General features: G+C 43.9%; 1 protein-coding gene across 3 annotated transcripts in view; it reads left to right on the forward strand.

The window, feature by feature from the left end:
• Positions 1-12,897, forward strand: part of PLXNB3 (plexin B3) — a 147,550-nt gene that overhangs the window by 79,936 nt on the left and 54,717 nt on the right. For all 3 annotated transcript variants that reach the window (XM_060763154.2, XM_060763153.2, XM_060763152.2), the window contains exons 9-13: positions 3,754-3,862; positions 7,994-8,105; positions 8,438-8,566; positions 11,444-11,654; positions 12,012-12,184. In XM_060763154.2, the coding sequence (XP_060619137.2) occupies positions 3,754-3,862; positions 7,994-8,105; positions 8,438-8,566; positions 11,444-11,654; positions 12,012-12,184 (734 nt within the window). The remainder of the gene's footprint in view (positions 1-3,753; positions 3,863-7,993; positions 8,106-8,437; positions 8,567-11,443; positions 11,655-12,011; positions 12,185-12,897) is intronic.

Raw genomic sequence — 12,897 nt, forward strand, 5'->3', positions numbered from 1 at the left:
GTGCTTGTGACGGAGGTGGGACCGAGAGGAGGGCCTCCCCGGAAGATCTTAGAGTTCGTGCCAGTTCATAGAAGGAGATGCGATCACGAAGATAGGTGGGGCCTGAACCGTTTAGGGCTTTATCGGTCATGCCCTTCACCTTAAAAGAAGTCCCCAAGTTTCTAAAAAAATAGGTCCAGTAGATTTGTTCTTAAGTTGAATTTGTATGTAAGTCAGAACAGGTACTTTTTAAAGTGTAACTCCAGCCTATATATCTATATCTATATATAAAAGATCTTTAGATAACATAGAAAAGGGTTATCACCCCTGTGATGTTTGTTTTGGAATTTGTGCTCCTGTTCAGAAGATCTCACCTCCCTTTCTGTCCCTGTGATTATTGGATTTTGAAAAAAGTGGCTTGTTGTGAAAACTAGGATTGGTGATGAAGCTTCAGTGGAGATATTTCCCCCCCACGATAACTCTTTCAGAAGTGAATTTCCCTTCCTAGGGGTAGATTTCTCTTTCCTCCCGTTGTCTCCTCCCTGTTCTGATGGGAAGTTGTTGCTAAAAGTGAGAGAAATAAGGTTGAACACTGTGAAAGCCATCCACTGCATGGCCATCAGCCACCTCCCAGTAGACTCAAATTAAGGAAAAGCTTTATGAGAACTACCACTCCTCTTGGCGTCCCCCCAGCAACAGGAAGGGTATCCCTCTGGACAGCTAAACTAGGAAACCCCAACTGGATGGCTCCCCACGAGGGTCTTCCTCCAGGGGCAAACCAAGAATGGGCAACTTGGAAGTCCCTGGACATACTCAGAAGTCGAATGGGCAGATCAAAAGACAACCTGGCAAAATCGCACTACCAAATAGAATCCCCCACCTTGTGTGACTGTGGAGCAGAACAGACAACTTCGCATCTGTATGCTTGTCCACTATGCCCTGCCTCATGTACAGAGGAAGAGTTGTTGGAGGCTACAGACAATGCGATAGCTGTTGCCCGTTTTTGGCTAAAAGATATTTAGCCGCTTGTCTGTTTTTAATAGTTTTATACTAATTTATGTGATGATTTTGATATGAAATAAATAAATAAGCCTTGTTCTTAACTAAGAATTATTTGTAGGTCGAATGTTTTTATGCTTGATTTATTTCTTGCCGGCCTCTCCTTAGGCCTTGAGGTGGAATACAACACAGAATGAAAATAGAGTCCATAATTCACAACCTAAACCCATGTAAAACACATAGATTAAGATCACATAAGATTAGAACACACATTTACATCATCCATACCTATAAAATGCCTATTTAAAATTTATAGTTCAAAACCGACTGGTTAGACCTGCCAGAAGAGATAGACATCAGTTCTTTTTTAAAAAAACAAAAACAAAAACCCAGACCACGTGTTTAGCTGTCAGATCTCTTCCGGCAGGTCAGCCCACAGTCTGAACCAGGGGTTCTCTAACTTTTTAAACAGAGGGCCAGGTCACAGGCCCTCAAACTGTTGGAGGGCCAGATTATAATTTGAAAAGAACATGAATGAATTCCTATGCACACTGCACGTATCTTATTTGTAGCCCCAAAACACTTTAAAACAGTATAATAATTAAAATGATGACAAATTTTAACAGATATAAACGTATTAGTATTTCATTGGGAAGTGTTGGCCTGTTTTTGGCTGATGAGATAGGATTGTTGTTGTTGTTGTTGTTGTTGCTGTTGTTGTTGTTGTTGTGTGCTTTCAAGTCGTTTCAGACTTAGGTTGACCCTGAGCGAGGGCCGGGTAAATGACCTTGGAGGGCCGTAACCGGCCCCCGGGCCTTAGTTTGAGGATCCCTGGTCTAAACGAAGGCAATGAAAAGGTGATTTAAAATTTAAAGTTCAAAACCGACTGGCTAGACCTGCCAGAAGAGATAGACATCAGTTCTTTTGGGTGACAGTTTTTAAAAAATAAATAAATATAATCCTACACACAAAAAGTTCACATGTCAGGGACAAATGTGCTAGTGTATGGCCTTGCTTGACTTGTGCAAAAAAGACCGAGCATGGACCCTTTTTGCAAATGTGAGGTTGTATAGGTTTAATGTTGCAGATAAATTGCAAAATCTGCATCATGAAACTTATTTGTCCATCCCATTATATTCCAAGATAGCAGATGTAATTGTCACGCTGGTGTCGATAGATCTGGATCATTACCAATATGCAGAGGTTCCGTCTGAGCAGAGGCTTTGGGGCTGGGTGGCAATTTATGCATTGGAGATATCTGATTTTCCCTCCTAGGCTTTAAGGGGTGTATTGGACTTATAGTTATGGTGTCGTCCTCATTCATCGCAAGTAGTGTGTCAACAGAGCCCCCAGCCAAATCCCACATGTGTTTTCAAAGGCTTTCATGGCTGGAATCACTGGGTTGCTGTAAGTTTTTTGGACTGTATGGCCATGTTCTAGAAGCATTCTCTCCTGACGTTTTGCCTGCATCTATGGCAGGCAACCTCAGAGCTGGAGCCCCCGGTGGCGCAGTGGGTTAAAGCCCTGTGCTGGCAGGATTGAAGACCGACAGGTCACAGGTTCGAATCCGGGGAGAGGTGGATGAGCTCCCTCTATCAGCTCCAGCTCCTCATGTGGTGACATGAGAGAAGCCTCCCACAAGGATGATAAAAACATCAAATCATCCGGGCGTCCCCTGGGCAACGTCCTTGCAGACGGCCAATTCTCTCACAACAGGAGCAACTCCTGACACGACAAAAAAAAAAATCCTCAGAGCTTGTGAGGTCTAGTTTCCAATGGACCTCACAACCTCTGAGGATGCCTACCATAGATGCAGGCAAAACATCAGGAGAGAATGCTTCTGGAACATGGCCATGCAGCCCGAAAAACTTACAGCAACCTTGTATAGGTTTGATCAGAACTGAATTCCCATTAGAGGAGGTGTGCTTCCAGAGAAGGGCGACTAAAATGATCAAGGGTCTGGAGAACAAGCCCTATGAGGAGCGGCTTAAGGAGCTGGACATGTTTAGCCTGAAGAAGAGAAGGATGAGAGGAGATATGATAGCCATGTATAAATATGTGAGAGAGGAAGCCACAGGGAGGAGGGAGCAAGTTTGTTTACTGCTTCTATGGAGATTAGGACAAGGAACAATGGCTTCAAACTACAAGAAAGGAGATTCCATCTGAACATGAGGAAAAACTTCCTGACTGTGAGAGTCGTTCAGCAGTGGAACTCTCTGCCCCGGAGTGTGGTGGGGGCTCCTTCTTTGGAAGCTTTTAAACAGAGGCTGGATGGCCACCTGTCAGGGGTGATTTGAATGCAATATTCCTGCTTCTTGGCAGGGGGTTGGACTGGATGGCCCATGAGGTCTCTTCCAACTCTTTATGATTCTATGATTCTGACCTTTGTGTGCGTGTACATAGATATGTAGATACATAGAAATAGAAAGATACAGATATATATATACACACATATATATGTATTTACTACAATGGCTGGAGCTCAATTATTTCAGGCCCGTGAATACTCTTGAACTGCCTTTGCCTATGTTTAAGATTCAGGGCCAGGCTGCTTTGTGGATTTAATGGGGGAAAGTGTGTGCGTGTGTTGCCTAGCAACCAGAAATGCTTCTGGCCTACACCAAAGAGAGAGTGGCCTTCAATAGGGAGAGAAAAGAAGAGGTCACTTGTGTGTGTGTATGTGCCAGGCCATTCCACCTTGCAGAGTACATTAATTGTAGGGAGCATGCTTTTTCCGGTGTCTCAACGTCCTCTCTCTTTTTTCTCTCTCCTCAGATCATGTGACTGTGGCGCTAGCTCTGATGTTTCGGGACGTTGTTGTGACCTCTGTGGGGTTTTCCTTCTACAACTGTAATGCTGTGAGCCAACTCGCTGATGCCACCCCGTGAGCAAATGTTGAGTGGGGATGGATGTGCGGGGAGGGGGTGCAGGTTTGGCATTGAGGGACATTTGCAAGATGATGGGTTCCTAGTAGGGTCCACGACTGAAAACTGAAGGTATACATGTAATAGTTGTGTAGAAAACAGAACTTCCACAAAAAAAATATTGTCATGTAACCAGTTAACAAGTAACACCTCCTGAAGTTTCCTTTTCTGCTCTGGAATTAAAGGTACAGTGGAACCTCAACTAAAGAGCATCCCAACTTAAGAGTGTTTTGAGTTTAGAGCTGTCACTCTGGGTTTTGCATTGACATAAGAGCAGTGTTTTGAGTTAAGAGCTAGCACCAGAGGAGTGTTGCAATCCAGAGCAGGAAACGAGACCATAAGATAACAATTATTTATTTATTCAATTTATTTATTTACTTTGCTTATATACCGCTGTACATTGCCAATCATTGCACTAGTTATTCGAACGCCTGCACAAACAGCCAGGTCTTCACTTTTTTGCGGAATACCATTAGGGATGGTGCTAGCCTAATGTCCGTGGGAAGGGCGTTCCACAGCCGAGGAGCCACCACCGAGAAGGCCCTATCTCTCGTCCCCGCCAGCCGTGCTTGAGAAGCAGGCAGGATCGAGAGCAGGGCCTCCCCGGAAGATCTCAAAGTCCTGGTGGGTTCATAGGCAGAGATGCGGTCGGATAGGTAGCTTGGGCCGTAACCGTTTAAGGCTTTATAGGCCAACGCCAGCACCTTGAATTGAGCCTGGTAGCAGATCAGCAGCCAGTGGAGCTGGCGCAACAGGGGGGTCGTATGTTCCCTGCGTTCCACTCCTGTTAGAATCATGGCTGCCGCACGTTGGACTAATTGAAGCTTCCGGGCCATCTTCAAGAGCAACCCCACGTAGAGAGCGTTGCAGTAGTCTAGGCGGGATGTAACCAGAGCTTGGACTACCATGGCCAAGTCAGACTTCCCAAGGTACGGGCGCAGCTGGCGCACAAGCTTTAGCTGTGCAAATGCTCCCCTGGTCACCGCCGAAACCTGGGGTTCCAGGCTCAGCGATGAGTCCAGGGTCACACCCAAGCTGCGAACCTGCGTCTCCACCACACTTGACTGTGGGAAAAACAATCCCTTTTTATTGATGCAAAATGGTTACAAAATAGAGGAAAATGCAAAGTCAAAAGGCCACAGTAAAATTCAGCAGTCAGGAATATCCATGAATTAGATCAAAATTCCAAAAGCGACACTGTAAAAACCTGGAACCTGTTAGCAAATCACTAACCGTACTTGGAGCACTAGAAGCCTCTTGGGATGTAGGCCACGGGAAACAGGGAAATCTGCCAAGGTAATGCCTCAGTCTAAACGATGCCTGATCTAACGAGACAACCCAGCGAGAGGCACTTAAAACTGAAGAGACTGTTTCGTGACACGCCTCCAGGCTTTGAAGCCTGAGCTTCCTTTTCCCTTAATCTGCTTGACCTTCGCAGACTCTGCGATTCACTCCTGTTTTTCCAAATCTGTCCTTTTCTATCCTCATTAAGGAAGCCAGGTGCTATCTCCTCTGGAGAGTTATCTGGCTCTGCAACATTCTCATCAGAATGTGTAGTTTCACTTTCCAAGCCACTGACCTCAGAATTACCCTCAGGGAGAAATACATTTTCAGTTGCATCAGGAAATACAATCAGAGAATCAGGTTCAGGTTCAGCAATCAGAGAATCAGGTTCATGTTCACACGCAGGCTGAACCCCAACAAGGAGCTCTAGCATGAGAGTACAGGGCTTTAGGACTTCAAGGGAGCAGCCTCTGTGCCTTGTGCTCTTGTCTGCATTGAGATATTTATGTCTGCTTTGAGGAACTTTGGGTTAGTTGATTTTATTCTGGTTACATCCCATATAGACTACTGCAATGCGCTCTACATGGGGTTGCCTTTGAAGACAGTCTGGACGCTTCAATTAGTCCAACGAACGGCAGCCAGATTGCTAACAGGAGCGGCTCTCAGGGAGCATACAACCCCCCTGTTGCATCAGCTCCATTGGCTGCCAGTTTGCTACCAGGCCCAATTCAAAGTACTGGCCTTGGTCTATAAAGCACTAAACAGTTCTGGCCCAACTTACCTGTCCAAACGCATCTCCTCTTATGAACCATCGAGGACCTTGAGATCGTCCGGGGAGGCCCTGCTCTCGGCCCCACCTTCGTCACAGGTACGTTTGGCGGGGACGAGAGACAGGGCCTTCTCAGTGGTGGCCCCTTGGCTATGGAACGCCCTCCCTAGAGAAATTAGATCCGCTCCCTCCCTCTTAACGTTTCGGAAGCAAGGTAAAATATGGCTATTTGAGCAAGCGTTCACAAATACAGAGTAACGGATATAGATAACTGATATAGGAAATCTGACAATTTCACGATGGAACTGGACAATTTTTGACAATAAGGAGATGCTGTTTATGTTGTTTTTATTGCTTGTTATGTTTTATGTTGCTTTGATGTCTAATTTGTACTATGATATTATGTATACTGTTTTGTTGGAAACCGCCTTGAGTGGCCGATAGGCTGAGAAAGGCGGTATACAAATACAGTAAATAAATAAATAAATAAATAATGATTGGCACTCCATGCAGTCATGCTGGCCACATGACCTTGGAGATGAATGCCATCCCCCAGAGCTAGGCACAACTAGACTTAATTTCGAGGGGAAACCTTTACCTTTACCTTTACCTTTATGTTTGGCTTCATGAGGAGAGAGGGGATAGAGTCTGGAATGAGTGCAGAATAATAATAATAATAATAATAATAATAATAATAATAATAACAACAACTTTATTTATATACCGCTCCATCTCCCCGAGGGGACTCAGAGCGGTTCCCAGGTAACATCACAAAACATACAGAGTAAAAAACATAACCATAAGATTAACAAAACAAAATATAAGCGTAAAAATTATCGCCATAACACACATATATTAAAAGTAATCCTGTCTGTTCAAGGCAATTTAAAAATTTAAAAAGCCGGGCCAAGATTTGTGCAAGTCCAAAAATTCTAGTGGGCCCGGGAATTAAGTGCAATGCTATGGCAGGCAACAATAATATTAGGTACGGGTTTATGGCTGTTCATTCCGGGGCCGATTAGAGGAAATAATCTGGGTAATTGGTAGGAAGAATAAGGCCGTATTTGACAATGTGTAGGGCTGAGTTAGAACTGGTCATTTTCAAAGGCTTGTTGAAACCACCAGGTCTTCAAGCTCTTACGAAAGGAGGGGAGGGATGGGGCCTGTCTTATTTCCCTTGTAAGGGCATTCCAGAGGCGGGGGGCCACCACCGAGAAGGCCCTCTCTCTCGTTCCCACCAACCGTGCTTGTGACAAAGGTGGGACCGAGAGGAGGGCCTCCCCGGAAGATCTTAAGATCTTTCAGTTAAGAGCTCAGTCACAGAATGAATTAAACTGTTAAGTCAAGGTATCACTGTAACGGATTCCGCTCTGAAAACTATGAGGGTAAAACCAGCATGGGTGAGCAAGAAGTTTTCCATTGATTCTGTGTACTTTCTTCCTCAAAAGGTAGTAAAGGAAATTCAAATTTTGGAATTCCTCAGAAAAATATAGAAGTTAAGCATATATACCTATACTCAATTTGGACTTTTAAAGTTGATTATTCTATAGAACTACTGCTTGAAGTGTTTTAAATTAATGTTCAGGCCTAAAAATCATGACACTAAGATTTTTTTTTTGTTGGGCTGTAATTGGTAGTGTGACAACAACCAAAAGTGGTTTTTATCACTGCCAATTGCCCCAAACTTCCGGTTTTATCATCAAACAAGGCATGGTAGGAACTTGCACTTCATTTTAGAAAAGTGCCTTGCTCTCTTGATGCTTTTGACAGTCAAGTTTCTTCTCAGAAAGGGTGTGTGTCCCTTGGGAGCCTTGTTTTCAGCCTGAAAATGCATATTAAAGTCCAAAGAACTTGAAAATATTTGTCTGTGGGGTGGGCCTTTTTGTTGCCAACCTCTTCTTATGCAGGCTAAAAACAAAAATAAAAGGGAAATGTTATGATTTTTGACGATATCAAAAGTTCACAGGGATGTCCACTCACTTTTCTTGCTTAATATTCTGGTAAAAAATCCTTTTGTTTTGGCTGCTTTCTCCTATAGGTGTGGAACGTGTGTTGACAGTCCCTGGATGTGCCACTGGTGCCCATCCAGTCACCATTGCGTTCCTGGAGGTCGCTGTCCGAAAGGAGAGAGGCTTATTTACAATCAGAAGGTGAATAACTTTTAATGACGGTGGCACAATGGGTTAAACCCTTGTGCCGGCTGAAGGTTGGCGGTTCAATCCGCAAGATGGGGTGAGCTCCCATCTGTCAGCTCCAGCTTCCCATGCAGCCACGTGAGAGAAGCCTCATGTTACAGGATGGTAACATATCTGGGCGTCCCCTGGGCAATGTCCTTGCAGACGGCCAATTCTCTCAAACCAGAAACGACTTGCAGTTTCTCAAGTCGCTTCTGACACAATTTTAAAAATAACTATTTGTAACAAATGAAAACAGGGAGAGAACAAAAACATGTAGCTGCATATAACCTTTCTATGTCTTCCAGGTGCTCACGGAGGAGCCCCGGGGTGCATCTGCATGTCCCAGTGTGGGAAGCATTGGGGAGGGACACCTAATTCCTGCTGGCGTAGAAATGCCACTGAATTTGGTTGCTTGGAACCTGCCTTTATTGATGGTGAGTAGATTAAGCATCCTAAGTCAAGACAAGAGGGTGACAGAAAATAGTTGCGACATTAATGTATCTTGGTTGTTGTAGGTTTTTTCGAGCTATATGGCCATGGTCTAGAGGCATTCTCTCCTGACGTTTCGCCTGCATCTATGGCAAGCATCCTTAAACTACCTCTGAGGATGCTTGCCATAGATGCAGGCGAAAAGTCAGAAGAGAATGCCTCTAGACCATGGCCATATGGCCCGAAAAAACCTACAACAACCCAGTGATTCTGGCCATGAAAGCCTTCAACAATACATTAATGTATCTTATTTGCAAAGTGAAATATATTTGAATCTCTTGTGTCCTAGACCAGGATTTCTTTTTTTTCCACTCATGATTGCTTCCTACTCAAGATTCTTTTGTGTGACCCTTTTCCACTCAAAACACTTACCTGACCCTGGATATGTAGGTAGATAAAATAGGTATAAAGATCAAACATTTACAGATAAGAAATCAACATTTGCAAATCTTGCAAAACAGGCTTATTTTTGTTGGTATGAAGTCCAGCTGAAGCCTCTTCTGCAGTCTTCTCTGTAAACACTGCATGTTGTTGGTAAAAGATTCATGTAATAATAATAATAATAATAATAATAACAACAATAATAATAAAAAGACAACCCTACTAGAATCTGCACGCATTATTCGCCGATATTTTATTTATTTATTTATTTACAGCATTTTTACCCTACCGTTCTCAACCCACCGAGGGGGGACTCAGAGTGGCTAACAAAGGCAGCTATTCGATGCCACAATCAATAACACAGTATAAAACCATAAATACATGCAGAATTAAAACAATAGCAGTTAATTATAACCAAATTATCATACATCACACAGTCTCAGACACATGGGAAGTGTCCAACATGTGATCCAATACAACAGCCAGCATAGTAACCTTGTTTGTGTGTACTCATCTTGTTGTGTTTCAAATAATAATAATAATAATAATAAAACTTTATTTATATCTCCCCGAAGGGACTCGGGGCGGCTTACATAACGCCAAGCCCATCAAATACAAATACAACAATACATCAACAAACAAGCAAGCAAATAAAACAATATGAATAATACAGTTGAACAGATAAGCAATAACACACAAAAGATTTAAAAACATTATGGCAGGGCAGATGTAGATTAAAATTTCAAAGCCCTGGACTTGTACAGAGTAGGGTATGTCTAGGCATGGGGGTTTTAAAAAGTGATATGGAGGGATCAATCCAACATATAGATAAAGTGCTTCAGAGGACGTATAGAAGGAAATTGGTCAGATCGGGCATTATTTCCTTCATTCAGGGAAGGCACACTGGAACAGCCACGTTTTCAAGCTCCTCTAAAGACTGCCAAAGTGGGGGCTTGTCTGATATCTTTAAGTAGAGAGTTCCAGAGTCAGGGGGCCACCATAGAGAAGGCTCTCTCCCTCGTCCCCACCAATCGCGCCTGCGAAGGGGGCGGGAGCGAGAGCAAGGCCTCTCCAGGTGAACGAAGAGATTGTGTGAGTTCGTAAGCACAAATGCGGTCACGCAGGTAGGCGGGTCCCAAATAGTTCAGGGCTTTGTAGGTAAGAACCTGCACCTTAAATTGGGACCGGAAGATGAACGGCAGCCAATGGAGCTCCTTAAACAGGGGGGTTGACCGCTCCCTGTAACTTTATTTCTAGACTGCTCTCTCTCCCTAGAGGGACTCAGGGAGGTTTACACACAAAAAAGGCAAACATTCAATGCCTCAAAATAGGTACAAACATTCAATGCCTCAAAATAGGTACAAAATGATACCGGATAATGGATAGTAGTAAAAGTAGTAAACTTACAACTAAAGAATTGAGCATCTAATCGTCACTAGAAATTTTTTTATTGAAGCCCGACCAGCATAACTAATATTTTGGAAAACCGGGACATGAAGTCAAAAATGTTAAAAATGAAAAACCACTGTCCCCAAACATTCTGGTCATGTCAGTTCTACCTCTTATCTTGTGAGTATAAATAGACTATGCAGAACAAGATTCCCAAGATTTTGAGGGTTTCTGGAAATATTAACAGGTTTGAAAAAGGCCACAATTTTCAGAAATGTCCTTGGTACTGCCTCTTCCAAATATATGAAATAACGAGGTAGAGGATAGTGGGAGACAAGATATCTAGATATTTAGGACCTCAATACCCTGCTTTCCGTCCCGCCATTGTCACAGGCACGATTGGTGGGGACGAGAGACAGGGCCTTCTCGGTGATTGCTCCCCAGCTATGGAACTCCCTTGCTGGTGAGATCAGGTCAGCCCCCTCTCTCCTGTCCTTTAGAAGGATGGTAAAAACTTGGCTGTGGGACCAAGCTTTTGGGTCAAGGCAATGAAGCAGCAATAGGAAAGATGACCAGGCCAGTGATTTGACGTGGATGACTAGGACGGTTTTAAATGGTGTATTTTAATATTTTGAGAATTTATTTTTAATATTTATGTATTGTATGTAAATCTGTGTCCTGGCATTGAATGTTTGCCGGGTATATGCTGTGCTCCACCCTGAGTCCCCTTTGGGGTGAGAAGGGCGGAATATAAATTGTTTAAATAAATAAATAAATAAATAAACTTCCAGCCAAAATAACTAATGGGAAGAAACGGGGGGAATTTTAGCTCCAAACATCATAGGGCTGTATTGCCTAACAGCATACTAGTTCACTGTAAAGATTTGACAAGTGTGGCAGTCCTTGACACTTCACATTGCAGTCATAACTGAAACTAGGATGGAATTGGTTTTAGGAAAGCCAAATGGGTAGATCAGAGCTGAACAGTCTTTGGAGTAAGCTGATGAGTTGTTGAGTCACGCAAGCTTGTGTCTCCTTGTCCTCCTTTTAAGGGTCCAATAACAATCTCCTGTGTGTTGGAGGTGGAAGGAAGTCCAGTTTTTGTTCCAGCAACTCTGGAAGAAGGGGACACAGGAATATCCCATCGGGTGCAGTGCCTGCCTCAAGCATACAGCTATACACAGCCTATTTCAGAGCTGCATGTTCCTCTGTACATCCTGGTGGGGAATGACCAGCGCCTTGACAGCCGTGGAGACCTCCATGGTAAGAGATAAGCCCTAGAAGCTGGATTTTAGAGCTTAAATGTGTATGCCCAAATCTATATATGAGCCACAGTCTCCCCGGAGCACAATGTAGGGCGGTGGGTTCAAAATTCAGCTCCCTTTTAATTCTGAAAGAAAAGCTTGTTTCTAGTCCACATGCCCACAGAAATGAATTTGAAAGTGTATGGACAGTGAAAGCTTAAAGGCTGGGAGGGATTGGATGGGAGGTACATTTCAGTTCTGTAGTGGTCATGGATGGGATGTAAATATTCCATATTATTCTGGAAGTAGAACTCTTCATAGGAACAAAGCAACTTGAATGCCATCCTCCCTGCCTTACGTTTTGCCTCCCCCTCAGTAACGTTGTACAATTGTTCGGCTGGTCGCTCTGACTGCAGCCGCTGCAAGGCTGCCCCTCCACATTTCCGCTGTGTCTGGTGTCCCAGCAAAGAAGTGCCTGGCTGTGTCTACGAGGAACTATGTCCATCCAAAACTGTGCCAGTGGCTTGCCCATCACCAGTGATTCATTCGGTAAGCACCCATCCTTTTAGGACCATTGCTGCTGTTGTCACCAGATCCTGGTTAGTTTTTGTCCAGAGTTTAGAGCGAGAAGCAAATGGGGACCCAGTTCCTCTCACTTGAGCCCTTGTGGCCAAAAAGTGGAGTCTGGCCTGTTTCACTTCACATTGTTTATAGGAGGGTGTATAATTGGGCCTCATGCAACACATATAAGGATTCATGTTGGGTTGTCATTCTCATTGTAATTTTTCATGATGTAAAGACTATTGAATTGAACAAGAATTCCTAAGTTGGACATCTGCTCTTAGATTCTCTCATCCTTAATGTTTATTATTTGTGTGCCTCTTTGTGCCACTGTTTACAATTCTAATTTGTTTGCTTTTTAATAGATTTCAATCTTGAAATCTACCCAAACTAGTTTTAAAGAAGCAGGTTCAGGACCTGCCTATCTGCGCGACCGCCTCCGGTACTTAAGATCTTCCAGGGATGCCCTTCTCTCGCTCCCGCCCCCGTCCCAGGTGCGATTGGTGGGGACGAGGGAGAGGGCATTCTCGGTGGTGGCCCCCCGTCTCTGGAACTCCCTCCCTAGGAAGATTAGGCAGGCACCATCCCTAGCCACATTCTGCAAGAAACTAAAGATGTGGATGTTTCGTTGTGCCTTCGACTGATGACCCCTATGACAAACGATTGTACTGCGATCTGTTTTCACTATTTAACCTGAATTC

Source organism: Anolis sagrei, chromosome 2 (assembly GCF_037176765.1).
Source record: "Anolis sagrei isolate rAnoSag1 chromosome 2, rAnoSag1.mat, whole genome shotgun sequence".
NCBI lineage: Eukaryota > Metazoa > Chordata > Lepidosauria > Squamata > Dactyloidae > Anolis > Anolis sagrei.